We start from the raw sequence: 25,465 nt of genomic DNA, 5'->3' as shown, positions 1-25,465 counted from the left end.
TGGGGTTGGAGCCAAACATGGACATTCCTAATGGCTTTGAAGTCTTCAGAGGGGACTTCAGACCTGAGTCTTCAGATTAAGCTTTCCAAAACAGGTGGGTGGAAATAGGGAATGTGGGGTCCAATCCAAGCAAAACCAGGATCCCAGACACTCCTGTCTTCACGGGAGTCTCTTTTTCTCTATGTACTTTATGACTGGGAAATGAAAGATGAATATGTCAGTGCTGTATGTTAAAACCTTTTCTTTGGAGACTAGGGCTGGTGTTGTATTGGTACCCTGCTTTGCCTAGCATCCACAAAGCCCAGGGTTTGATCCCCAGCACTCTGTAAACCAGTGTGACGTCACATGCCTGTAAACCCAGTGCTCAGGGGCTGGAGGCTAGAGTTTCAGAAATTCAAGGTCACTTAGTAACACAGCTTTTGTGAAGTCTGCCTGGGTTATGGCAGACTCTGTCTCAAAAAGGAACATTTTCTCTACTGGGCATAGTGACTCACACCTTAGATCCCAGCCCTCGGGAGGCTGAGGCAGGAGGACCACTGCAAATTCAAAGCCAGTTTTGACCTGGAGGTAGTGGTGCACACCTTTAATCCCAGCACTCAGGAGGCAGAGGCAGGCGTATCTCTGTGAGTTCGAGGCCAGCCTGGTCTACAAGAGCTAGTTCCAGGACAGGCTCTAAAACTACAGCAAAACCCTGTCTCAAAAACAATAACAACAACAACAACAACAAAACCCAGTTTGGTCTATAAAATGACCTAATAGCAAGACCTTGTCTCAGGTCTAAACCAAACAAAACAAAGGACAACAATACAAAGCATTTATTTTGTCTAGAAGTTAGCAACATGCACCCCTGGTTCTCCTTCGGGTTTTAAGAGAGGCTGTATTTCCAAGGGTCCCTAAAAGTATCTCAGGCCTTAAACAGGATGAGGTTGGAAGGGTAAGTTGGCCCTGGCCCAAACCAGCCTGGACAGAATAACAAAGGCCCTAGAAGGACCAGTGACTTGTGTGATAAACAGCAGCTGCCAGGAAGAGTTTGAACGCCCACAGACGGGGAATTTGAAGGTGGAGGTGGAGAGAGCTGCAGGGTGGAGTAGGAGGAGTCATGGTTTGGGGACCTCTGCAGGGGCGGAAGGCTGTTGCTGTAGGACGGACCAACACTGAAGATAAGCGGTGGGGGGGGAGGGGCAAAGGTTCAGCACAGCTACTGGGACCTGGGGCAAGGCACCCAGTTAGAGTGGGTGGTACCTGCTGCTACCCTCACAGGAAGTGGGGAGAGCAGAGATAATGTCCCTGCTCCAAGGTTTGAGAAGGATCCAGTGGATGCCCTTCTTGAATAAGCAGGCAGAGGGGTTGAGAAACCTAACAGGTTTGTCTTAAAATAGCCATACCGTGGTGGTACACGCCTTTAATCCCAGCACTCAGGAGGCAGAGGCAGGTGGATCTCTGTGAGTTAGAGGCCAGCCTGGGCTACAGAGTGAGTTCCAGGATAGACTTCAGAGCTACACAGAGAAACCTTGTCTCGGGAAAATAAAACAAAAAAAGCCTTAAGATAATTGTAATAAAATAATAAGAATAAGAATAATAATTTGGGCCAGGTGGTGGTGGCGCATGCCTTTAATCCCAGCACTTGGGAGGCAGAGGCAGGCAGATCTCTGTGAGTTTGAGGCCAGCCTGGTCTACAAGAGCTAGTTCCAGGACAGGCTCCAAAGCTACAGAGAAACCCTGTCTCGAAAAACCAAAAAGAAAGAAAAAAAAAGAATAACAATTTGACTCTTGCCAATAAGTGACAGGCCCATCTGTGACCCGGGTCCCTTTGACTGTATGGGTTCCCACCTTCTCCCTTTTGCCTGCTGCCCCTCCCTCAGGCTCCATTCCCAAGCATCCACTTTCCTGTTTCTGATGCCCGCCTGTCAAGACCCCCTCAGGTGGACATTTACAGAGTTTAGAGCGGGAAAAGGCAGACTGGATTTCCAATGCCCTGGGCGGTAGAAAACTGTCAGAGCCTTAGACGATCATGCATTTCCTAGTCTCCAGTAGCTGCATCTGTCCCCCAAAAGAAAACAAAAAGGTGGGATTGGTGACATTGTCCTCTGACCTCCATGAGTGCCATGGCAGGAATGTGTCCCCATTTATAAACAGATGAATAAATACATGTAGTTAAAGAAAGCTGTAGTTGCCTGCTGCCTCCAATACAAATAGGAGGTATGGTAGTCCCCAGTGTGATGGGATTTAGACTCCCCATGGGAACGAATCTCTGGTGTGTCAGGAGAAGACAGGGAGGAGAAGACCCCCAGTGTTCATCTCTCTCTGTTTCCTGACTGTGATTAGTCCGCCATGCCTTCCTACTGTGACTGATTGCATCCTCAAGCAACGGAGAAAAACAAGCAAATCAGGCTGGTGAGATGGCTCAGCGATTAAGAGCACTGGCTGCTCTTCTAGAGGTCCTGAGTTCAATTCCCAACAACCACATGGTGGCTCATAGCCATCTGTAATGAGATCTGGCGCCCTCTTCTGGTGTGCAGGTGTACATGGAAGGAATGTTGTATACATAATAAATAAATAAATCTTAAAAAAAAAACAAGCAAACTGTAAGTCCTTCCTCTCTCACAGCCGCGAGAAGTGGGTACCCGTGTTCCAATGATGCTCTGGCCGACACGCCCTTGTCCACTGTAAAGGACGCACTTTGTACCTACTGTGTGCTTTGGAATCATCCCGGGCAGAAGGTGTGTGTTCTCCACGACGGTGTGATGGCAGTGAGGAGGGGCTGGCGGTGGAGAGGGCACTTGCCAAAGACAGTGGCACAGTCTACATTTTTGCCTTTTCTCCATCAGAAGGTGCCACCAACACCTCTTGCTTTTAATCCGGGCAGATTCGTGATTAACTCGCAATCCACAGACCACCAGCGTGATTCTCTGGGACTTCTGAATTTGGCTTCTGCTTTGTCAGGTGGACAACAAGCCCTGCCACAAGGAACGATGTCCACAAGACAGCCATGCTGTGAGGAGGGTCACACAGAGAGCTGCCATCTTCCCTATTACAGGACAGGGGAAAACCATCTCTCCTGGCTTCGGTCCCAACGCCTAGGCCATTGTGAGCATTACTGTTTAAACTGGAGTTTAGGGGTTTCTGGTGCACATTAATATGCTCCAGCAAACACAAAGGGCAAGATCAGTGAATTTTTTGGGGGGGGGAGGGGAGTGTTTCTCTGTGTAGTCTTAGCTGTCTTGGAACACACTCTGTAGACCAGGTTGGCCTCCAGCTCACAGAGATCCGCCTGCCTCCGCCTGCTAGGATTAAAGGCGTGAGCCACCACCGCCAGCTTACTCAAGGACAATTTTATTAGAATTTAAAAGAAAAATTCCAGAGCAGGTCAACTGTAAATCTCGGCAGCTGCCTGGAAGAGGAGAATGGCAGAGAAAAGGAGAAGGGACCGCACCATTTAAGCTGGTGTGGGGATCAGACAGATGGCGTGAGGGAGCTTTAGATGAAGAACACAGAAGTTATATGCTGGGGAGGAAGCCCAAGTGCTATGGAAAGCAAGTTTGGAAAAAAGGGAAAAGCAGGGCATGGTGGCACACGCTTTAGTGGCAGTAAGTGGGAGGCAGAGGCAGGCGGATCTCTGTGGGTTTGGGGCCAGCCTGTTCTACAGAGCGAGTTCCAAGAAAGTCAGGACTATATGGCGAGACCAAAAGAAGAAGGAATAAGAGAAGGAGGAGATGATGATGAGGAAGAAGAAAGAGAAGGAAAAGGTGTATGGGTGTGGCTCTGCAGCTGTGTAACCTGGCAGCCTCTGCCAGGAATTTCTATGTCGATAGATCTTAGGGAGAGCTTGAAAAGGCATGGAAACGTGGAGGAAGTCCTTCCTGTTTAGACAGGAGGAAAAGGCTGGGCACATGTGGAAGACATGAACAAACTGCCTCCCAATCAGACAGCAATGACAGAGCAAAGTTACAATCCCACCCAAGTCTGACTTGGAAGACAAAGGAGTCTATTCGCTTTACTTCCAAAGCACAGATGAAGAGTCACTGACAGGAACGTGGGTGACCCCCAAACAGCTGCATCACCGAAAAGTCCCGCTCGTCACGGATCATGAGCTCATGGAAGCTTCACGGTGGAGTCCCCCTCTGTATATTCCCTATTCTGTTCCAAGACATGCAGCCTGGCACAAGGAATAGGAAGGGGTAATGGCTGGGATCCCAGGCGAGATCTGTGACCTCACCACACTCCTACTAGGGAAAGTCAATCGCTCCATTAAGGGACATCTTCCTGTCACTGGATTGTTTTGTTCAGCCCGTTGCCATGACTACCAGTCCAAGGTACTCTGTACTCCTAGGTGGTGACGGAAGACCGTGTATGCCCTGAGGAAAAGACCATAGCACAGCCTCACTGACATGGAAGGTCTTTCAAGAGAGAAGCTGGGTTGATAGCAAAGTGAGTTAGGATTTCAGCCCCTGAAGATCTGGGAGAAGAGACTTCCAGGCTGGAGGAAAGTACAAAGGTCCTGGGGCAGGAATCAACTTGGTGTTTTATGGCCAAAACTAGTGTGACTGGTGGAGGAGCGGAAGGAGCAGTGGGGGCCTGGGGAGAGGAATGTGGAGAGGCAAGCCGGTCTGGTCCTACAGGCTACTGAGAGAGAGCTTAGATTCCAGACCTAATAACCTGGGTAGCCAGGGCAGGGTATCGGGAGGAGTGACTTCAGAGGGTGTGTGTGTGTGTGTGTGTGTGTGTGTGTGTGTGTTTATTGGTGTGCACATAATAAGCAAGTACTTTACCACCAAGTCATATGTCTACATATGGCTTTTTTCTATTTTTTTTTTTTTTGAAACAAGGTCCCATGTTATCTTGACTGGTCTGGAACTCACTCTATAGACCAGGCTGACCTCCAACTCTCAGAGATCTGCCTGCCTCTGCTTCCCGACTGCTGGGATTAAAGGCGTGCAGTCATGTGTATACACACCACAAATAATAAAAATAAACCAATCTTTTACTATCGTGTATGCATAATGTGTATGGATGGGTGTGGAAGGATGCCACGTCCTGTGTGTGGAGGTCCAAGGATAACTGTGTACATTTTTGGCTTTCCACATTCACCTGGATTCTGGGATGGGACTCAGGCTGCCAAGCTTGTACCATAGCCGTCTTTATTAGCAGAGTTATCTCGCCTGCCCAGGCTCTTAATATTTTACTTTGATAGAGTCTCAAACTCGGGAGGCAGAGATGGATGGCAGCCGGAGGCAGAGGACGAATTCCAGACACAGGCAAGGACAGAGAGCATTAAGGAGGGACCAGGCGCCCTCCCGGGTGAGCCCCAGAACCGGCATCCGTTTGGAATCAGGGAGGGAGGCTCCGCGCAAGAGCTGGCCGGGACGGCGCGTCCTGGCGCCCGGCGTCTGCTCGCGGAGCCAGCCCTGGCAGCACGCCTGCCGGGCGTTTCCTGGCAACCAGCCACCGCCTGAACGTTCCGAACCCAGAAACCCGCGACGTCACCGTCACCTTGGCGACGGCCGTGGAAGCCCGCCCCGCCGGCTCCGGGGGCGGGGTCTGGGCTCGGCGCGCGTGGAGAGGGGCGGAGCCTGGGCAGGTGCGGAGGCAGGTGCGGTTGCAGGTATGAGCGAGCCGGGGCGGGGCCTCCTGCCTGCGCCGCTCGGTCGCTGCGCTCACCGGGCGCCACCGTTCGGGATGCTCTGCAGCGACGCTTCCCCGACCACCCAAACTCAGCCTGTCCTCGCCGACTGACCTTGTTTTCCACACAGTTTTTGTCCCGTGTAAAATGACCTAATCTGCTTGTATATTTATTTGTCTTCTCTGTCAGTCCTTGTGAGGTCAAGGGTAAATTCTGCCTTGTTCATTGCTATTTTTAGCATCCTGAACAGATCCTGGCACGAAGCGCTATTGAATGCCAGTAGCGTGAATCCACCACAGTTTGACTCAATCGTTTCGTTCATTTGTGTGCTCATTTGTCTGGTAACCAAGATGAACAACACTGGGCACACGCCCCCTGCAGGTAAGAAAGGAGATACTTTAAAAAAATTCCAGAAGGTTACCGTGACGACACAGCCTACAATTCCAAGACTTGAGAGGTTGGGGTATGACCAAGGGCTCAAGGTCATCTTCAGCCACAGGGCAAATCTGAGGCCAGTCAGTTTTGTTTTTCGAGAGACAGGATTTCACTGTAGCTTTGGATTCTATCTTGGAACTAGCTCTTGTAGGCCAGGCTGGCCTCGAACTGATAGAGATCCCCCTGCCTCTGCCTCCCAGAGTGTTGGAATTAAAGGCTTGCGCCACCACCGCCCAGCAAGGCCATTCAGTTTTAAACTAGACTCTCAAAAACAAATAAAAAACAAGGCGGTACACACTGCCATCCTCAGCACTGGAGGGGGGGGGGCAGAATTACAGTAAATAGGAGGCTAGCCTGGTCTGCATATTAAGGCTCAAGTCAGTCAGAGCTATTTAGAGAGATATTGTCTCAATTTTTTATAAACAAAACAAAATCTCCCCTAAATTGCAGTACTGAGAATGCATGCCAAGCAGAGTTTTAGCTTCAGTTACTCAACACCTATTAATTTAGTCGTCACATAATAGGTGCCACAATGGTGCCCATTTTACAGATGAGGACTTTGAAAACACTACCAATACCAAGCTGTTTGTATTAAATGGTTCTATAATAGAGCGTGAAATCAGTAAGTTCCTTCATGTGTTAAGCTGCTGGACCCGGTGACCAAGTGAGAGCCTATGGCGTGTTAGGAGAGAGACAAAGTGGGGGCCGAGACAGGGGAATTCTTGGCACAGTCATTTTATTTTTTGTGGTATTGAGGATTGCTATCCTGGGACCTTGTCCTTGTCAGGCGAACGAGGCACTGCTGAGCTCTATCCCCACTCCCACACTTTTTTTTTTCCCTTATTTTAGGCACGGTCTCACTATGTAGCCTTGGCTAACTCAAAATTGGCTGTGTAGATCAGGCTGGCCTACGCACAGAGATCTGTTGCCTCTAGCCTCTTAGTGCTGGGGTTAAAGGGATGCACCACCATATCCGGCTCCCATACCCTTTGTTTTGAGATAGTCTGATGTAGCCCAGGCTAGCCTCAAACTTACTAGTTGCCAAAGATGACCTTGAACTTCTGGTCACCCCCCACCCCCACACACACCTCCTGAGTGCTGAGATTCACTCTGAGTCCTGTTCTCTTGGCATTCAGGTTTCAGATGGCCAACAGTTGCCACCTCTCTGAGGCTATTCTTTGTCATGGTCACATTTCCATGACTTATGACTCATGTCTCCTGAGTGGAAAGACAGCTCAGCTAGGCTCATCACCCTCTGTCTGATGTCATCTGTCTTGTTTCTCCTTTTCCTCGTGCAAAGCCGGTTTCCCAGGGGCAGAACCCCGCTGGATCTTGCTGTCATCCCGGCCACCAACACTGCCCCTGGCAGAGAAGGTTCAGTGGCTTTTGAAAGAGGGGGAAAGGTTTTCACTGAATCATTGCATTTCCAGTCAGGATCTGATTGCTCCCTTCCCAAGAACGCTTCCCTGCTTGGCACACGGTACCCGCTGTGCGCCAAGAGCACAGGTGAATGAGAAGGGCTGAGCAATTCTGGGCATGGGAATTCTAGTATGAATGTTCCTACCTCCCCTTCCCTGGTTGTATGGAGTTGCTTTCCTATTCTGGGCCAGGATTTTAAGATTTTTTTTTTCCCTAGAATGACATCCAAGAACACCATGGGGAGGCAGAGATAAAGGAGGCAGTAGCATGTGGATCTGTGGTGTGTGCATGTCTGTGGTACACGTGTGTGTGTGGTGTGTGTTAGTGTGTGTGTGAGTGGTACATGTGAGTGGCAGTCTGTGTGTGTGTGCATATGTGTGTGTGTGTGCAGCATGTGGATATGAGTGTCTCTATGGAGTGTTGGAGACCACGGAGTTCCCTTTGAGCCCTGTGCTACCTGGATGCTGCCCGCCCCTGACCCCAGGCAGTGATAATGGAGTGTGGTGGATGGGTGTGCAAGCAGGGAGTGGGCGGGGCCTTTCTGTTGCTGCCCCACACTGTGTAAAAATGCTGGCTCTCCGTCAGTACTGCTAATGTTAGAACAGGCACCTGATGATCATGACTGTGTTCCCCGTGGGGACGATGACTCACCGTCTGTAACACACAGAGTAGAGAATCACCTTTGGGTTTATTTTGGGGTCATATTTTTCCCGTGTGGGGTACAGAGTGGGGGTGATGGGAGCAGAAAGGGCAGCGTATTTAGCTTCTAGGAACGCTGTTGACTGCTAGCTGTTTCTGTGTGAACTTTGGACCGCTGGTTATGAAGAGGCAGGCGTCCAGGTTTTTCTGGAGCCTTCTGTCCGGTCTCTAACAGAGACCAATGCCGCGTCCAGTCCAGTCAGCCCTGGTCCTCACCAGGAATTAAGACAGTCAGATTCCATAATAAAAGAAATAAAGGCTGACGATGGGGGGGGGCACAATGGAGGGGTGTCGCTCCATCGCTAGACAATGAGGTGCAGATTCACAGATTTGCGGGCAAGCTGGGCTAGTGTGGGGGAGCATGTGCACATGTTCCGTCCTCCACAGGCATCTGGTAGACCCCGTCCCACCCACCCAGCGTTACTCTGTGGCGGGCTCCTTTCCTTGTCTCTTTTTTTAAGAGTTGACCTGACATGGCAAACAGCCCTCGTCGGCTCTCTGGAGAGCTCCGTTCTTTTTGATCCTTGCTCCGCACACTTGTTGGATTCAGTCCTAGAGCTCTGGGGGAGGGACCCAGGATGGGTGGGAGACAGAGGGGCTCACGGGGCAGTTGGCTGGATGTGGCTGCAGGGAGTCCATGCTGTCTCGGCTTCTGTCACATCCCTGTTGAACCTGGATGGGCTGTGTAGGAACTGCCTCAGCAAGGGAGCAGTGTGGAGCCGGAGCTGTGGGCTGGGGTCCATCAGGGGCTCTGCCTGATGGGTGATGGTGGTGGAGGAAGTGAGGACTGTATTCCCAAACTTTTCTGTCTCCTTATACTCCTCAGTCACTGTTCTTTTGGTTCCATAGGACTTGGAGTTGGCTGGCCCGGTCTGCAATTCCAAGACGTTCTTTTGCTGCCCTGTGGGCACAGAGCCCTTGCTAACCATCCCAGGCTGGTCCTGGATATCTCTCTGGTAGAACAGAGCTTGGCCTGTGTCCTGAGCTAAGTGTGTACTTTCCCCTGAGATACAATGGCTTCCCTGAGGGTTAGAAGCTTCCAGAAGTTTCTCTGTAGCTGATTGGATAGAGATGAAAGTTGGAAAGGAGGAACCCCTGCAGGAAGGTGACACTGGTTGGAGACCAGACTCTTCTTTTGGTGTCTCCAGCCTCCTGGAGGGAAGGGCAGTCAGTGCTGCCTGACCTCCTGCCTCTGTGTGATTTAAGATCTTGGCTTGACCTTGCTCCTGGGGGTGGTTCTCAACCTTGCCTTGATTTTTGACTATAGTTGGATCTTTGGCCTGACTTGAGCCCATAGGTCTGTCTCTGCTGCTGGTGGAGACACTGGCCTTGTGCGTGCTGGTGTCTTTTGGCGTTCTCTGTGGATAGCTTCTTGTGTGAGCCTCAGACTGGAGGCTAGACATGGAGCTAAGAGCCTTGTGTACTGCTTCTTCGATGTCCTGCAGCCTGGCTAGGGTCTGTTCCTTCAGCTGGGCAACCTCCGCACTCACCCGAGTCAACTCCCCAAAAGCCTGCTCCATAGATGCTTCAGTCTTGTGGGGTATAGTGGGAACCCGAGGGGTGTCCCCTCTCAGTTGGGGTACACCCTCAAAGAGCTTCCGCAGGGCCTGCACATCCACACTGTGGATTGCTTCCTTCTCCAGGGCTTGCACTTGGGTTAGGAGGCCCTTGATCTCTTGGTGGCTGCCTTGTATAGTCTCTGGGCTCTCAGGGGCCCCCTGCTCGGAACAGTCCATGGACTGCTCTTTTGGGGAGCTAAGGTCCTTTTGTGGTGGGGTGACGTCATTGTTGAGAGTGTTCGCCTCTGAGGACTCAGGGCTCTGGGTGCTGCTGGGTACCTGACCCCTGCTTGGCCTGGAAGCCGTGGTGCTGAGAAGTTGCTGATGTTTGGCAACTTGTCCCTTGGGGCATTCCACTGGAGGCAGGCATTCCGGGTCTGCTGTTCTGGGAACTTTGGCTAACTGAGAGTTGGCTGTGTCAGGCTCACCTGGCTTGCACTGTCGTCCTGCTTCTGAGATGGTGGAAGAGGCTGCTGAGGGCTTGGGTGGCCTCTGAGGTGGGTGGACTTGGCTTAGATGTGCAGGTTTGGGAGGCACTGGGGGTTTCTTTCTTGGAGACATGGTGCATTCCGGTTTGGAGCTTTTTGTCTCTGACCCCTCAGGGGTTTTCTGGCCAGCAGGTCTGTTGTGAGTGTGAAGAAGGGGGTCCTGCAGGGGCTTGGAGGCCTGCTGGATGGAGTCCGCCTGCTGGTGGTCTTGAGCTGGGTGATGAGGTTCTGTCACAGCAGCTGGGAGAGTAGGAGGGGGAGGAAGAGAGGCATTATGGGAGGCCAGTCTGGCACCTGCCGCCCCGAGTTTAGATGTCAGAGTGTGATGAGTTAGAGGGACAGTCTTCAGGATGGTGTCTGCTGCTTGGAGGCCCTCGGGCCGGATTTGGGCCATCGCCTTCCCCAGAGGTTCCCAGGCCCTTTGTGTATGTTCCCCAGGCTCATGATACCCTAACCTGGGGTTCTGACCTGGTTCTGCCTGGTCTGGGCTGGCACTGTGTGTGGAGAGTGCACTCTCCCTGCCCCTTGGCTGGGGCTCTTTTTCAGAGAGCTGGGCAGCCCCAGGTGGGTCAGAGGTCCGCACAGGGTGAGCCGTATAGATACCATCCTGTATGGCCACCCGCCCCCCAGGCAGCCCTTTGGGGACTACTGTGCTGTCCCCACTGACCTTTCTGGGGGCTGCTGGGATCCTGGCATCACTTCTGGCCACAGGCCCAATGTTGCCTTGGGTCACCGTGGTGGCAGGAGTCGATGCTTGCAGAACATCTCGGTTAGGCATGGAGGTGACCGTGGGGTCAGAGCCCCGTGGATGTCTGTTCAGAACTTGCTGGTGCAGGTTTTGGGCCTCTGCAGTTGCCATCCGCAGGTTTTGCATGGCTTCCTGGAGATCTGGGGTCCCAGACCCTAGAGGGGAAGCTGCGGTTCCTTCTGGCCCTCCTAAGGTTGCTTTTACTGTCTGCCCAGCCAGGCTGGTATCTTGTTTTCTTGCTTCCTGCAATGGGGCCTGAGCTACAGAGCTCCCATTTGGAAGGATCACTTTTCCAACTGCCCGAGGTGGAGGTGTGCAGGGTGCGGCCCCTGAAACTCTCAAGTGTCCCATCTCCATGGTGGAGTCTAATGGGGCCACCTGTATGATGCTCTCAGCCGGGGGAAACCTCTGGGACTCCTCCCTGCCTGGTGTAGAACTTGGGTCTGTTGGTGGCTCCCACCGCAGGCTGTGAAGGCCCGTCAGGTCTCCTTTGTCTATGCAGCTGGCCAGCAGCTGCACACTACTCCTTTCAGGGGCCCTGCTGGTTAGCTGGGGCTGGAGGGAATAAGCGGTCAGTGCCACTAGGCCCTGCCCTGTCTCTTGCATCACCAGCCCTGTCTTTGCGACAGAGACTCCAAGGCCACAAGCCAGCAGCTGTTGGAGCTCAGGGTCCATGTCTTCAATATTCCCAGTGTCTCCTGGCCCTGGAAGCTTGAGTGGATGGAGCTGGAGCTGACCAGCCAAGTCCTCCTGCACCAGCAGCCCCTGCTGGTCCACATCTGCCCTGCGCAGGACTTGGCGTAAGATCCTGGGGAGCTCACCGCAGACCAGCTCCTCCTTCCGTATGTAGGGGTGCCCCTGCCCTGGGCTTGGGAGCACATACCTGGCAAGGCAGAGCTCCCCTGGCCCCCGGGCTTCCATGAGGATACCTCCATGGTGCAGGATGCCAGGAGTGGCGTGCAGAGTCCGGAGGGTTCTCTCAGCCGCGGTCTCCTGCCTCTCTGGGGTCCCACGATCTGCAGAGCCTTTAGGCTGTTCTTCCTGGAGGCTGTCCCCTCTGATGCTCTCAGCTGCCAGGGAGCCCATGGGGCAGTTCTCAAACAGCCAGGTGAATTTGTGCACAGAGCCTGTGGGGATGGACTCAGGGCTTCTCCTGGCCTCCTGTGTCTCCATCTTGCCTGTCTCCAGTGCCTGGAAAACCTCTTTCTGCCGCGATACCTGCCCTGAAGGAATCTCCACCCGGCTGCTGTACCTCACAGGCCTTCTGCCACAGGGCTGGCCTGATGCCTGCAGAGATTCAGTCTCAAAGACGTGTCTGTCTGTCTGCCTGTCTCTAGCCCGGACCTGGCTGGTTTGCAGGTGCTGCTCCCCAGAGCCTTCTCCCTGGTTCAGAGATTGGGTCCCAAACATCCAGGTGCACGACTGTGCCTCGGCCTTGCTCACGGGGTCTGTGACTCCAGATTCTTGCTTCTCTGCCAACTCACTCATGGGGTAGGTCTCAAACAGCCAGCGGATGGTCTGCACATCTCCTTTTTGGGGGGGCTCAGAAGGGGTTTCCGACCCCTTCCCATCCTCCTCCTGTCGTTTCTGTCGCTCTTGTTGGTGGATCATCTCCAGTGGCTGTGTCTCAAAGAGCCACCTCCTGGTGCCAACATCCCCAGCCACCACGTCCTGCCGAGTGATGCCTCGTACGACATCAATGGTGCTGGGGCTTCGGCCCAGCTGGTCTAGGGGCTGCGTCTCGAACATCCACTTGTAGCCCTGTACATCACCTCTGACTACCTGCTCTCTGCTGACGGAAGTTAGGGCGTGGAGCTGTCCCCTGCTGTCCTGCATGGCATAGATGGGGGAATCTGTGCCTTGTGACTGTTTGGCAGAATCAGTTGCTTGTGCTCGGTTTGTATTTCCACAGGCTAAAGACTCGCCCTGACCGATGCTGTCTAGGGGAAGAGTCTCAAAAAGATTCTTGAAGGTTTTCACGTCCCCCTTCAACTCATCGCTCTGGGGGACACCCTGAGACAGAGGCAGTGCTGAAGTGCCATCACTAGATAGACGGGTGTTCATAAGCCCCTCACCCTTCTGGTGACCCACCCGTTGTAGATGGCCCACTTGGACCTGGTCTCTAAGAGCATCCAGGGGTTTGGTCTCAAACAGCCAGAGTGTAGAGCGAACATCACCAGGGATCACCTCCTCCTTGGGTGGAGCCTCTGCCCCAGCGTCTCCTTCCCCCTTCAGAGTATCCAGGGCACAGGTCTCAAACAGACGGCGCTGCTGCTGAACATCTGGACCAGGAGGGACGAGATCTGGAGATGGCTGGAAGTCCTTTTCGTCCACCAAGATCTCGCGGATGGCATCCAGAGGCTGAGTCTCAAAGATCCAACGAGTCGCACTGACATCGGGCAGGGCTCCCTCCTCAAGGGAAATCCCCCGAATTACCCGCACCTGGCTGGGATCCTGGTTGAAGGCATCCAGAGGTCGGGTCTCAAAGAGCCAGCGAGCTGACCTCACCGCGTTGCTTTGAATCTCCTCCCGACAGGCAGCCTTGACTTCATGGATGGCGCCCTCTGTGTCCTGGATGGCACACAGAGGTTCTGTCTGAAACAACTTCACTGTCTTCTTCACGTCACCCTTCAGCTCCTGAATCTCTGAGCGCAGCTCCAAGGGGCTCTGTTCCTGGATAGAGGGGCGGGACCCGAGCCGGTCCAGAGGACGCGTCTCAAAGAGCTTTCTGGTACCCCGTACGTCTCCACTGGCTGCAGGCTCCTTCGCGGTGGCCTCTGCCGCCTTCTCCCTGACTGTCAGTGCATCCAGCGGCTTGGTCTCAAACAGCTGTCTGGCAGCTTGAACATCGCCTCCAGATGGCTGGGACCCAGCTGGCTCCTGCTCTGAGCTGCTGGCAAAGGAACCTTCCTCAAACTTCCGAGAGGTGGCCTGAACGTTGCCACCTGACACAGGTTCCTTGGCAGCTGGCCTCTCGTGGTCACCAATGGCATCCAGTCGCCAGTTCTCAAAGATCCAGCGCATGCATTGAACATCGCCCTCGGTGGGCTCCTCTGAGCCCAGCACCTCGGCCAGGTCCTCCGCCACAGCTTCCTCGAGGTTCTTTCGAAGCTCAGGGTGGATGTGCTTGTAGAGACGGCGGAGCTCGCTGGCTTGCCGCTGTTGCTGGAACCTGGAGAAGGATTCCTTGGGTGGCGGCGGTGGCAGACCCTCCGTGGCTGGGGGAGGAGGGAGGGAGAGGTCCTCCTCTCTGGTCCTCATTTGGATGGTTGGTGCAGGAGCCACCTGTGTCTGGACGTGAGCCATCCTTCTGGGAAGAAGGGGAAGGGGTGAGTGGGAGTGAGGGCCAGTTCCTGGGATGAATGGCAGGAGAAAGGCCGCGGGACCATGTGGAGCCCACTAAGGGGCCCCTCCCACATCTCTAGCTAGCTAACCCGAGGCTCACTCTGCCATTTGGCTGGTGTATCCATCCATCACCGTGAGCCCCTGCTTCCCAGTCACATCTGGATTGCTGGGATCAGGCAGGACACAGATGGCCCTGAGGGCCACTGGAGGGATCCAGTGGGAAAACTGGTTATGTCATCCACATCTTCCTCCGTCAAGATCATTTACCCCTGGGGGACTCACAAGTGGACGCTCCTGTCTTACTTAGGAGAAGCCTAAATAAAGACTCACTTCCTATGGGGGTGAAATTCCCTCTCTGAACACCAGAGGGCGGAATTAGCACGTTGATCAGAAACCTTTCTCCAACCTCCACTTCTTGGCTCTCAGCTCACTCCAACCTTTCCCAGGCCCCTTGGTCCACAGCCCTTGCTGGTGAAACAAGAGGACCAAGGCGGAGAAACTGCTCATGTTTACACAGAGTCAACATTTGAATTCTAGGTCAGTGTTTTTCTTTTTTATAGACAGGGTCTCAAGTAGCCCTGACAGGCTTCAAACTGGCTGCATAGCTGAGGATGACCTTGAACTTCCAATCCTCCTGTCGCCACCTTCCAAGCAGTGCAGTTACTGGAATGTGCCACCACTCTAGGTGTTGGGTATTGGCCCCAGGGCTTCGTGCGTGCATGGCAAGCATTCTGCCAACGGAGCCACACCCCCAGTCGGGAACTAATGGTATCTTATGTCCTTTTCTCCCCACAACTCTTTGCCGGTAAGGGTAAGAAATAGCGTGCCTAGAATGAGATCCTATAGAATGAGCTGTGGGCAGTGCTGAGTTGGAAGAGTAGACCTTACTGAGGGCCTCACTCCCAAGAAATAAGGGGGCTGGGTATGCAGGGCTCTTTTATTTGCCATGGGGCCTCTCTAGTCCTCAACAGGCAACCCTAAGAGACTTGGGGGGGGTGACATGTCCAGGGTCTGTGTGTGGTAGAAGATTGTGGGATTAAGATCACTTCTGCCAAAACAGCTCTGGACATGGGAGCGCTTTCCCTGGCTCACAGAGCCCTCCCCGGTTGTACACATGCAAGCATATTTCAGAGTCTCCAGGGCAGGGCCTCCAGCCAGAATCTGGATCCTGACCCCCTCCCGCGCCCCAACCAGCTTCCACCAAGGCTGGCGTACCTCTCCCCAACTCTCCTCGTGCCTCAGTGACCTCACACCCCTCCAGTCATCTTCTGGTCTGTTTCATGTGTGTCCAATCTGTCCTGTGACAGGTGTTATGACAGTCCCCAGAGGCCATTAGGGAAAGAATGTGGACTATGTGCCGCCCTGACCCCCTGCCCCGCCCTGCATTTGGTACTAAATATAGCTGAGGTCCATGCCTCAGCCCGACACCATGGCACTCAGAGGGAGGTCCCAGCTCGGCCAGGGAGACCAGGTGTACCCATGTCCCATGTCATCTCCTTGCATACTTTGTACTCCTAGGAGATGCTGCCTTCTGCTTCCTGTGAAGTTTCAAGGTATCTGGCCTATAGGCCAAACTGGAGGAGCCCCACCACTCAGAGATATGAGGGTGTGGGGTGAGGTAGGAATACTGGTGACAGGCAAGAGACAGGATCTCCTCCTGTCCTCCTATCCCAGAGGGAGAAGAGGGTGGGCTGCCTGCCTCAGTCCCTTCCTGGCCTGTCTACCATGGGTATAGAGCCCTGAGGAGGTGAGGTCTGACACTTCCTGCCTGTCCCCCAAGCAAAACCTCTGGGTGGTCCCTCTTGTCTCTGAGCTCTGTGAGGAGACCACACACAAATTCATGTTTTAGCTGATCACCATGAGGGTGGCCCGAGCTGACATCCTATACTGACCACCAGCCACACCCAGCCCCAATTCCCAGGAACCTCCGGTATCCTTGCTAGGATCACAGAGGCCAAAGAGTTCAGACTGAAGGGTTCTCAGAGGCCTGTCATTAGGGGAAACAGAGGCCCAGTGAGGGGCAGGAGCTGTCCATGTAGGCTCCGTCGGGGGGTGGGAAAGACCGAGGCGAGTTTTCTGGCTCCTGGCCATCCTATCTCCACTTTTGCCTGGTCTGAGACTCCTATGGACATGTTTGGGGCCAATTTTAGGAAATAGTAAGTTTCAAAAACTGTCTGTGCATGGGACTCCTATGCCGAGACAGTTAATCAGAACCACCCACCACTTGGGACCACCACCTCTACCTCGAATGCCCCTTTGGCACTAACCTGCTCTGGATGAAGACCTGAACATCCATTCTGAGAAGCCCTACACTTGCTTTGGGGGTTTTCCCACGGGGCAAGACTATGGCCTAGGACAATGTTGTCGTACCCAGACTGCCTCACAAGGGAAGTTGCTCACAGGCTAGCCTGGGCACCGAATCGCTGGGGTCATATATGCCAAGATTGTCACCAACAAAGCTGGGAACTGGTCTGTCCCTAGGCCACGCTCTGGCTTCCTTGCTGTTCCTGGTCTCTTACCTTCCCAGCTTTCCTCTGTCCCTGGACTGGCCTCAGACTTCCAGGGAGGAAGCCCTGAAGCGATAGTAGTTCCATATTTGCAGATTTATTAATTTATTTAGACAGGCTCTCATCTAGTTCAGAGTGGTCTCAAACTCTGTAAGTGACTGAGGATGACCTTGAACTTCAGACCCTCCTGCCTCGGCCCCTAAGACAAATTAAAGCACTTCACTAACTAAGCTATATCCCAGGCCCATTTTAAAAACCAAAAATCCAAGGCCGGCAAGATGGGTCAGTGAAAAGGTACCTCCTGCTATTCTGAGGACCCGAGTTCCATTCCTGGGACTCATATACATGGTAAAACAGAGAAACAATGTGCTCTGATGGCTACACCTTCACCACGACAGATAGACCATACACACAAACAAAAATGTAACTTTAAAAAAATCAGAACTCCAGGTGACCACTTGAGACCCTCTCCGGATTATGCTAGTTCAGAGAGAACCTGCTTCTTGAGCTAGCCTGTGGTAACCACATCAGCTGCTGAACACATACAAACGCTTGCTACCTTCTAGAGAAAAATCATGCTGGATTTTCTCTCTTGGGGCCTGCCCTATACACCCGTGCCCACGCGCCTCTCAACGTCCTCCAGCTAGGCTCACTCCTGACACCCATGCTGTACGATCCAGGAGGGCACAGCCTAGAGAGCTGGGGGGAGGGTACTCACCGAGGGTCTGGCCTGGAGTCGGGAGCTTTTGGGTGCCCAGCAGGTGCAGCCTTGGAATCTGTAGTCCTGGTGTTCTTAGTTAGGCCTTACTTAGTTCTGTTCTGTTTCTGGGTCCCACGCCTTCTCTCCACCTTGGCTCTGGGTCTCTGCTCTCTGCCAGCCAGGCAGCTGCCTTTATCTGGCTGGCTGGGGGTGGGCGGGTGGGGGCAGGGAGAGGCTATGTTCGGAGTATTAAGTGGTCCAGTTATTTTTAGGGCTTGTGGAAGTCAGTTTTCCATCCCGGGGAATCAGTTACAAGGCGTTTGGACTGAGGAGGGGTAGGGCGCAGGGGGAGTTCCATTCATGCCCAGTCTACCCCGAGGATGGGGCGGGTGACTCAGTCAGGGACGGAGACTTCCAGACTATTTTGAGGGGATGAATAAAGGGGACACTAGACATTGGGTTTCCCTCTTCTCTCACCCTATGTGCTCCTCTCTATGCTATTGTTGCCCCTGTGCCCAGAGCCTAGTGGCTCCCCAAGGACAGGACCAGGCTCTTCACCATCCACCTCTATCGGAGACATCTTTGAGCGAGAGGTCCAGGTCTCCATCTCTGATTCTCTCTGTGCAGAGAAAAAGCTGGGCTGGCTCCTGTCTCTTCTCGCCCTACTCCACAGCCCATGTCTGCGAAGCCATGAGGAAAGTCAACCTGAGCAGACTTCTGAAGAAAGTGGCCTTTGATTTATTTAAAAAAATCTCTAGGCTAGTTCTGTGACATCCCTGCCCAGTGACCTGGGTCCATGGCTGCTTCTGGACTCTTCGCTCTGACTCAGGGCCCAGACTCTCTGGGAATGGCCGGGAGGACCGACACATGGAAGCTGACTATGGGGTTATTTCTGACCCTGCAGTCACTGTCTTCGTGGTCACAGATGGGGCGGCAGACATCACACCTGCCTCCTCCTTGGTTACGTTGGCAAGCGTCATCACTTATGCTGGCGCACAGGCCCGTGTGGAGGGATGCCGCGGGAGGAAGAGGCCTTTGTCCCAGGTGGGAAGAAAGCCTCTTCTCTGGGGAGAGTGCATTCTGTCTTCCTGATGAAATCCAAGTTTCTTCAGATGCCAGGGGTGATGACAGGCACTGCGAACCTTTTCCATAGCATTGCTGTCTCTCTCCTCCCTCGATGGCCCCGCCCCAAGAATCCTGGTTGTCCTTGGGAGGAATGGAAGTGGCAGAGCCATCTCACAAGATGTCCCAGAGGAAGCAGGACCATCTACAGCCAGAAGCGACTGCCTCCGTGGGTGATTGTGAGATTCTGAGCATTGAATGAACTGTCCCAGGGAAAGGTCTGTGGGGAGTCCATGTAGTGTGTCACAAAACTGCTTGGTTTGCGTGTATAAGAAAATCACTGGTTGGGAGGGATGGCTTAGTCGGCGAAGGTGCTTGCTACCAAGACCTGAGTTCAATCCCAGGGAACCCACGTGGTGGAGAGAGAGAGCCTTCTACAAGTTGTTCTGTGATCTGCAAGCGCAACGTATTCTTTTGAAAACAAACAAACAAGCCAGAAGTAATTAAGCTGGGTGTGGTGGCACACACCTTATCCCCAGTACACAGCAAGCTGGGGCAATGAGTCTCTGAGTTTGAGGCTGGCCTGGTTAAGAGGCTGCCATGGCTACATAGTAAAATCCTGACTCCCCCTTTGCCCCCAATATAAAGTAATCAAAAAAGAGGGGAGAAAGGCATGCAGGCAAACTTGCTTTCACAGTGTTAAGCATGCTAACTATCGCGAGAAATTCTCCAGGTTCTGTCACTGAAGAGACGGTTCTCCCCACACATATCACAAGAAACTCACTGTTGTCTAAACCGTTCAGGAATTCCAACACTCAAGTAGAACCAAGAGGAGGTTTATTTTTGCTTGTTTTTTTGTTTATTTGGTCGGTTCGATTTTGGTTTTGGTTTTTTGATACTGTGTAGACCTGGCTGTCCTGGAACTAGTTCTGTAGACCAGGCTCGCCTCAAACTCAGAGATCCGCCTGCCTCTGCCTCCTGAGTGCTGGGATTAAAGGCGTGTGCCACCACTGCCCAGTTGGGTGGTGAGTGTTTTAAAGTTTATTTTCTTTTTATTTCTTTGTGTGTCTGTGTGAGTGAGTGCAGTACCCAGAAGAGGTCCTCAGTTCCCCTGGGGTTACATAGATGTTATACGAAGTGGCTCTAAGTTTCGCTTGTGTCTGCAGTTCAGACGAGGGTGAGGTCGCCTGTGATGCCCATGCCCCCCTCACTCAGTCACTCAGGAGTTCTTGAGGTCAAGCCTGTGCTAGATGACTTTTTATTTTATCTGTCTATCTATCTGTCTGATCTATCTATCTATCTATCTATCTATCTATCTATCTATCTGTCTGTCTGTCTGTCTGTCTGTCTGTCTGTCTGTCTGTCTGTCTATCTATCTATCTATCTATCTATCTTTTTGTTTTTCGAGACAGGGTTTCTCTGTAGCTTTGCAGCCTGTCCTGAAGCTAGCTCTTGTAGACTAGGCTGGCCTCGAACTCACAGAGATCCGCCTGTCTCTGAGTCCCCAGTGCTGGGATTAAAGGCGTGTGCCACCACCACCCGGCTTATTTTATTTTTTTAAAGATTTATTTATTTAATATATGAGCACTCTATCTGCATGTACATCTTTATGCCAGAAGAGGGCATCAGAGGGCATCACTAGAGATGGTTGTGAGACACCTAGTGGTTGCATTGAACTTAAGAAAGAGCAGCTGAGTGCTCTTAACCTCTGAGCCATCTCTCCAGTTCCCCCTCCCCACAACTGATTTTAATGAGACAAGGTACATGCTCCTCCTTGGATGCTGTCAGGCATTTGGGTTTGAGGCTGGGAGGCTGACCATGTGTTTGCTCATGGCTTCCAGGAAAGTCAAGCCACACCATTAAAGGGCTTTAGCACAGGGTAGAGCACAGGGCAAGAGAAAGATACTTTCTAGCTACCCAGTGCCATTTCTGTAGCCTGAGGCTCCAGGTCCCCAACCTTTCCTCCAGGCAGGGCCTGTTCATACCAGTATTGAGCAGAAGGGGGTTCCCAGCCTCCCTCCACGTCAAGATGAACTCAGTATGAGTCAGTCCAGTGGATTAAGGCCCGATCAGGAGATGCTGCCTGGGTTTGAATCCCACCTCTGACACCAGCTGTGTGACCATGCAGAATTTCTTTCTTTCTTTTTTCTTTTTAAATGTAAAAGATCACGTTAATTTCTTATCGTGTGTGTGGGTATGTGGCAGCATGTGACCCGGGGCACATGTGGAGGTCAGAGGTCAGCTTGTTTGAATTCATTCTCTTCTTCAGCCTGAGAACCAAGTTAGGCTTGGCTGCAAGCAATTTTAGTTCCTTGGGTGCTTTGAATAGGTATGGCCTCCATAGAGACTCATATGTTTGAAGGCTTGGTCCATAGGGAGAGGTATTATGGGAGGTAGGGCCTTGTTGGAGGGAGTGTGGGAGCCCACTGTGGGGGTGGGCTCTGAGGCCTCATAAGCCCAAGTCACTTCCTGCTGCCTGCAGATGCAGATGTAGAACTCTCAGCTCCTTCTCCAGCACCGTGTCCACCTGCATACTGCCATGCTTCTGCCATGATGACAATGGACTAAGCCTCTGAAACTGTAAGCCAGCCCCTATAAACAGATATTTCCTGTCCTGAACACCCCATCCCAAAAAACCGACTAGAGGCTGAATATTGTTTGGTTGAAAGCGTTACCCCAGCCCCCTGGCATCCATATATGTTTGGTGGAAAGTTTCAAGACCCCTCCCCGAGAGTGGCCGCAGACCAGACTCCACCTCCAAGAAAGCCCGCCAAACAGTGACCCCTTCCCAGGGAGGGTCAAGACCACTCCCATAGGTTATTTAAACTGCTCCCCAGAGAGCAAACACGGGGTCACCCCCTTTTTCTCTCCATGTTTTTCCCGGGGGCGGGGGCGCCCAGGAGCGCTGGCATCCATTAAACCTGAGCTTCTTTTAATTTGGTCTGATTTGGTTTGGTTTGGATTATTGTGTCAGCAGAGAGGTTTGTCGGGCTGAGAAGTCTTAATAGCTGTATGTTCCACCAAGATGGGTTGTTTTTCCCACCGGCCCAGGGCTACGTGCTGGAAAACGCTCTTCTTGCCCATGCTCTCCACCAGGCTTGGATTGGCTTCATCTGGGTGAGTCCCTTTCTCGAGTACCTGCCCCTAGGGCCCAGGGCCCATACATTTGTTGGGTGGTCTGCTGAAGTCACAGTCCGTGCCAGATTCCCAACCTCACTAAGCAGTGAGGCAGTCCTCACTGAGGTGGGATTTTGTGGGGCGGACACATCTGCCCACGCAGTTCTCACACCCTTCTGTTTTTTTTGACTCAAGAGTCTTATCACAGTGGATGCACTGTGGTAGGTACTGAGTCCCGAGACTTGGCATAGACTTGTAAAAATGGACACATGTAATTTGAGGCCTGATCTCCAAATGCCATTGGGATACCTTCTACAAAAATCCTTTTAGATTGGGACTATCTAGCACCTAACGTAAAACAAACAAGGCTCCATATGCCCATGGTTTCTGGGTGCTGTGCTCCCATTCCCATGCCCGCTCCTCTTCCCTGCTCCCCTCCCCACTTCTCTAGCTGTTTGCTGTTTGTCTCACACTGGGGGTCTCTACAATGGATCCGTCCCCCTCTCCTTCCACTCTAAAAACACATAGGTGTTCTCTTATGTTTCTGTTCCCTCTTGCAGTGTCTGCTTATCTGGTCCTTAATGGGACCACCTGTGTGCTTCCCTGGCTTCTGCTGTCTGCATTCACCAGGATTTTTAAGTTGGTCACCTGACACAGGTTCCTAAAAAAAAAGTTTTATTTGTCTATTAAAATAATGTGGCCACACTATGCTTTTATGTCTATGTGTGTATGTGTGTTTGTTTCCATAATATGCTTGTCTTATTTCTCTGTATATATGTGTGTTTTAAGATCTGTAAAACTTATAACTCCAAATTACAACAGCTCTAGAAAAATACAAACACGTGGGTAGATGCCATTTTGACCTCAGCTCCATCTTTGGTAAGAGTAACCATGTGTACTGGATCTACCAAGGAGACATTCCAGCTCCAAAATTCTTTAACTTACTAAAATATTCCCTTTAATCTTCTTACATTTACCAGCATTGGTAAACTGTAACTAACTGGGTAAACTACATGTCTAAATTTAACTTACATGTCTAATTTAAATATAACTAACAGGTAATGGTACCCAATTCTCAAGTGTCTTTACAGATCTGAGAGTATGGCATTTAACAAAAGAGCTTCTAACACAGACATGCCAGCTCCTGCAGCATCCTACAGCTCCTCCAGGAAGATGCATGGTTATAGAAGACCTTCTGCCTGGAGGCTTGCATTTGGGTTTGGCAAAGCCACCCACAACAGCAAAAAGTGGTCTTCCACCTCTTCAGCTTCCTGGATGCTACACCAGGGATCAATCTTCTCATTCTGCCAAGATAGGTAGACTAAATCTTCCCCACACAGGAAAATCTTCAGGCCTCCTGGACTCAGAAGCTAATGGCAAGTATTGCTTCTAAGGCTTATGTTCTCCAAAGACTATGGAGAGACTTGGGATTGTCTGCGTAGCTAAAAAAGCTGTCTCATTTCTGCTCTTTTATCCCTCCTAGATCTATTTAATGGCATTTGATGACTTAAGGTACTGGTAGCTCATTAATTCATTTGTTAAGTTTCCTAATAAAAATACAGACAGGTGTGCCTCTTTCACAGGCTTCATAGTCCAGGACTAACAGGTTTCAGGTGTATCTTCAGAGATCCAGAGTTCCCAATTCCCTTTAATTGTCTTCTAAAATGTTCCTGTTCCAGTTGTCTTACAGATACCTGTAGGTTCCTGAAAAAGTTCTGCTGCGTTATCAAGAAATCTGGTCTAGTAAAAACTAACAGTCTCCAGAGCCCATTTTAACCCTACCCATTTTCAAGCATATTTTACAGGTCACTCCTGCTGTCTGGGCCAAGACCAACTTACAAAGGACCCTCCAGACAACGCCAACACCTGTACCAGCTCCTGGAACTTCACCATTCTCCTGGCTCGAAAGAACACTTTACAACTAAAATCTGGTCTTAAAGGACACATCTGCTCTCACGTCTCACTTAATCACCCGTGCCTCTCCTGTCCAACCAGGGCACTTCTCTGTCCCATTCTTTCTGGCAGTTATTTACCCTTCCCATGGCTAGCCCCATTCATAGGGTCAATAATAACAACATTTTTTTTCTCCTAGCCACCTGCTCAAGGAGGCTTTCCCTCAAGGAACAGCTGCCTGAGGTCTCCAGGATGGCAGCAAACCAGATGCAGCTCCAGCCACACCTCTCGCTGAGCATGAGCCCACCAGCTCCCAGTTCTTTCCTCTCCCACATTGTCCCATGCCCACAGGAAGTAGCCAGACTTGAGCTGACGCCCCCTTTATCCAAAGAGTCTGGAATGTTTGGTTGGGGGCTTCCCCCCAGCTCCTGGCATCCATTTTGGAATGATGGGTGGAAAATTCCCTTTCAAGTCAGCTCCTCTGGGAGTGGCACAGTCCAGACTCCACCTCCAAGAAAGCCTGTCAAACGGTAACCCCCTCCCCAGAGACTACTCCCATAAGCTATTTAAACTGCCCCCCAGAGAATGAACACGTGGTCTCCCCCTTTTCCTTCTCCGTGTTTTCCCAGGGAATGCTGGCATCCATTTAACCTGGGCTTCTTCTAATTTGGTCTGATTTTGTCTGTTTGGATTATTGCATTGGTGGAGAGGCTTACTGGGCCAAAAAAACCTTAACAAATATGAATTTTAAATGCTTGGCTGACAGCTCAGGCTTGCTACTAGTTAACTCTTACTCTTAAATTAAGCCATAATTCTTGTCTATGTTTAGCCATGTGACTTGGTACCTTTTCTCAGTATGGCATTCTCATCCTGCTTCTCTGCACTTGTCAGGACTCTCTGGCTCCACCCTTCCTCTTCCCAGAATTCTCCTAGTCTGGCTTTCTTGCTCAAGCTCTTCCTGCCCAGCTATCAGCCAATCAGCTTTTATTAGCAAATACATATTCATAGTATACAAAAAGATTGTTCCACAGCAAGCCCTAGTTAAATGTTTTCCTTTATAAGAGTTGCCATGGTCATGGTGTCTCTTCACAGCAGCAGAAACCCTAACTAAGACAGCGGCTGAGTCGTCTCACTGGTTCCCAGTGTTTTCACGCCTAGGGTACCCTGTTTGATGGAGATGCTGGGCTTTCACCACTGTCTGCAGCAGACCCATAACTACAAGCATCATGGAAACATGGTGAGACTGTCTCAGAAAACAGCAGCAGAGCGTGCCGAAATACTGGTGTTCTGATGAACAAACGGTAGCGTCAGAGAGCCTTTACTGCTGTGACGAGCCGCTACAACCGAAAGCAACTTGGGGAAGACAGACTTTGCTTGCTCTTCCGCACCACAGTTCTTCATCCAAGGAAGTCAGGGCAGTCAAGGTGACATAAAAACTAGCCAGCACGCAGAGCTCACAGAGATGACTCCATGACCCTGTTGAAGAAAGGGAAAATTCAGGGCTCCTTCCACTAGTCTGGCTTGGGGAGTGAATGGGTAGGACAGCAGTGGAGTGGGAAACAATGGCTCTGAACAAGAGATGCTATGACCCCAAGAAGTCTGAGACACCCGTCTTCCCCGGCACATGTAGGGATTGAGGGGGTGGTGATCTCTTGAGGCCTGCGAAGACAGTGAGCTCAGTGCTGGACCTGGGAAAAGGAAGACTAGAGAATTGTCTGAGGAGAGGCTGCAGCCAGAGAGGAAGGGAGGAAACCAAGGGACTAGCTGGAGACCGCATGGAGAGAAGAAGCTATTTTGGGCAGAAAGAGTGGTGCAGTGTGGGTAAGACTGACTGCCAGGAGCCACGGAATGCCCTGAGGGATCCCGGCAGAGC

The 25,465-nt window shown here is 51.8% G+C and overlaps 1 protein-coding gene across 3 annotated transcripts; it reads right to left on the bottom strand.

Moving 5' to 3' along the window:
* Positions 1 to 8,143: 8,143 nt before the first annotated feature.
* Xirp1 (xin actin binding repeat containing 1) lies at positions 8,144 to 17,684 on the bottom strand. Of its 3 annotated transcripts, XM_048424001.3 has the most exons (3): positions 17,539 to 17,684; positions 10,888 to 14,278; positions 10,321 to 10,460 (listed from the first exon to the last, which is right to left on the bottom strand). In XM_048424001.3, exons 2-3 carry the CDS (start codon positions 14,272 to 14,274, stop codon positions 10,452 to 10,454), a joined length of 3,396 nt encoding a protein of 1,131 aa, XP_048279958.1. In that variant the 5' UTR covers positions 14,275 to 14,278; positions 17,539 to 17,684; the 3' UTR covers positions 10,321 to 10,451. The 3 variants fall into 3 exon arrangements, with proteins under 3 accessions (XP_048279956.2, XP_048279957.2, XP_048279958.1); XM_048423999.3 differs by having other exon boundaries at positions 8,144 to 14,278; XM_048424000.3 differs by having other exon boundaries at positions 8,144 to 14,275.
* Between the last annotated feature and the right edge of the window lie 7,781 nt (positions 17,685 to 25,465).

The sequence above is a fragment of the Myodes glareolus genome, chromosome 4 (genome assembly GCF_982192425.1).
Source record: "Myodes glareolus chromosome 4, mMyoGla1.1, whole genome shotgun sequence".
Taxonomy (NCBI): domain Eukaryota; kingdom Metazoa; phylum Chordata; class Mammalia; order Rodentia; family Cricetidae; genus Myodes; species Myodes glareolus.
The sequence above is the reverse complement of the archived record's forward strand: the minus strand, read 5'-3'. Positions and strand labels throughout refer to the sequence as shown.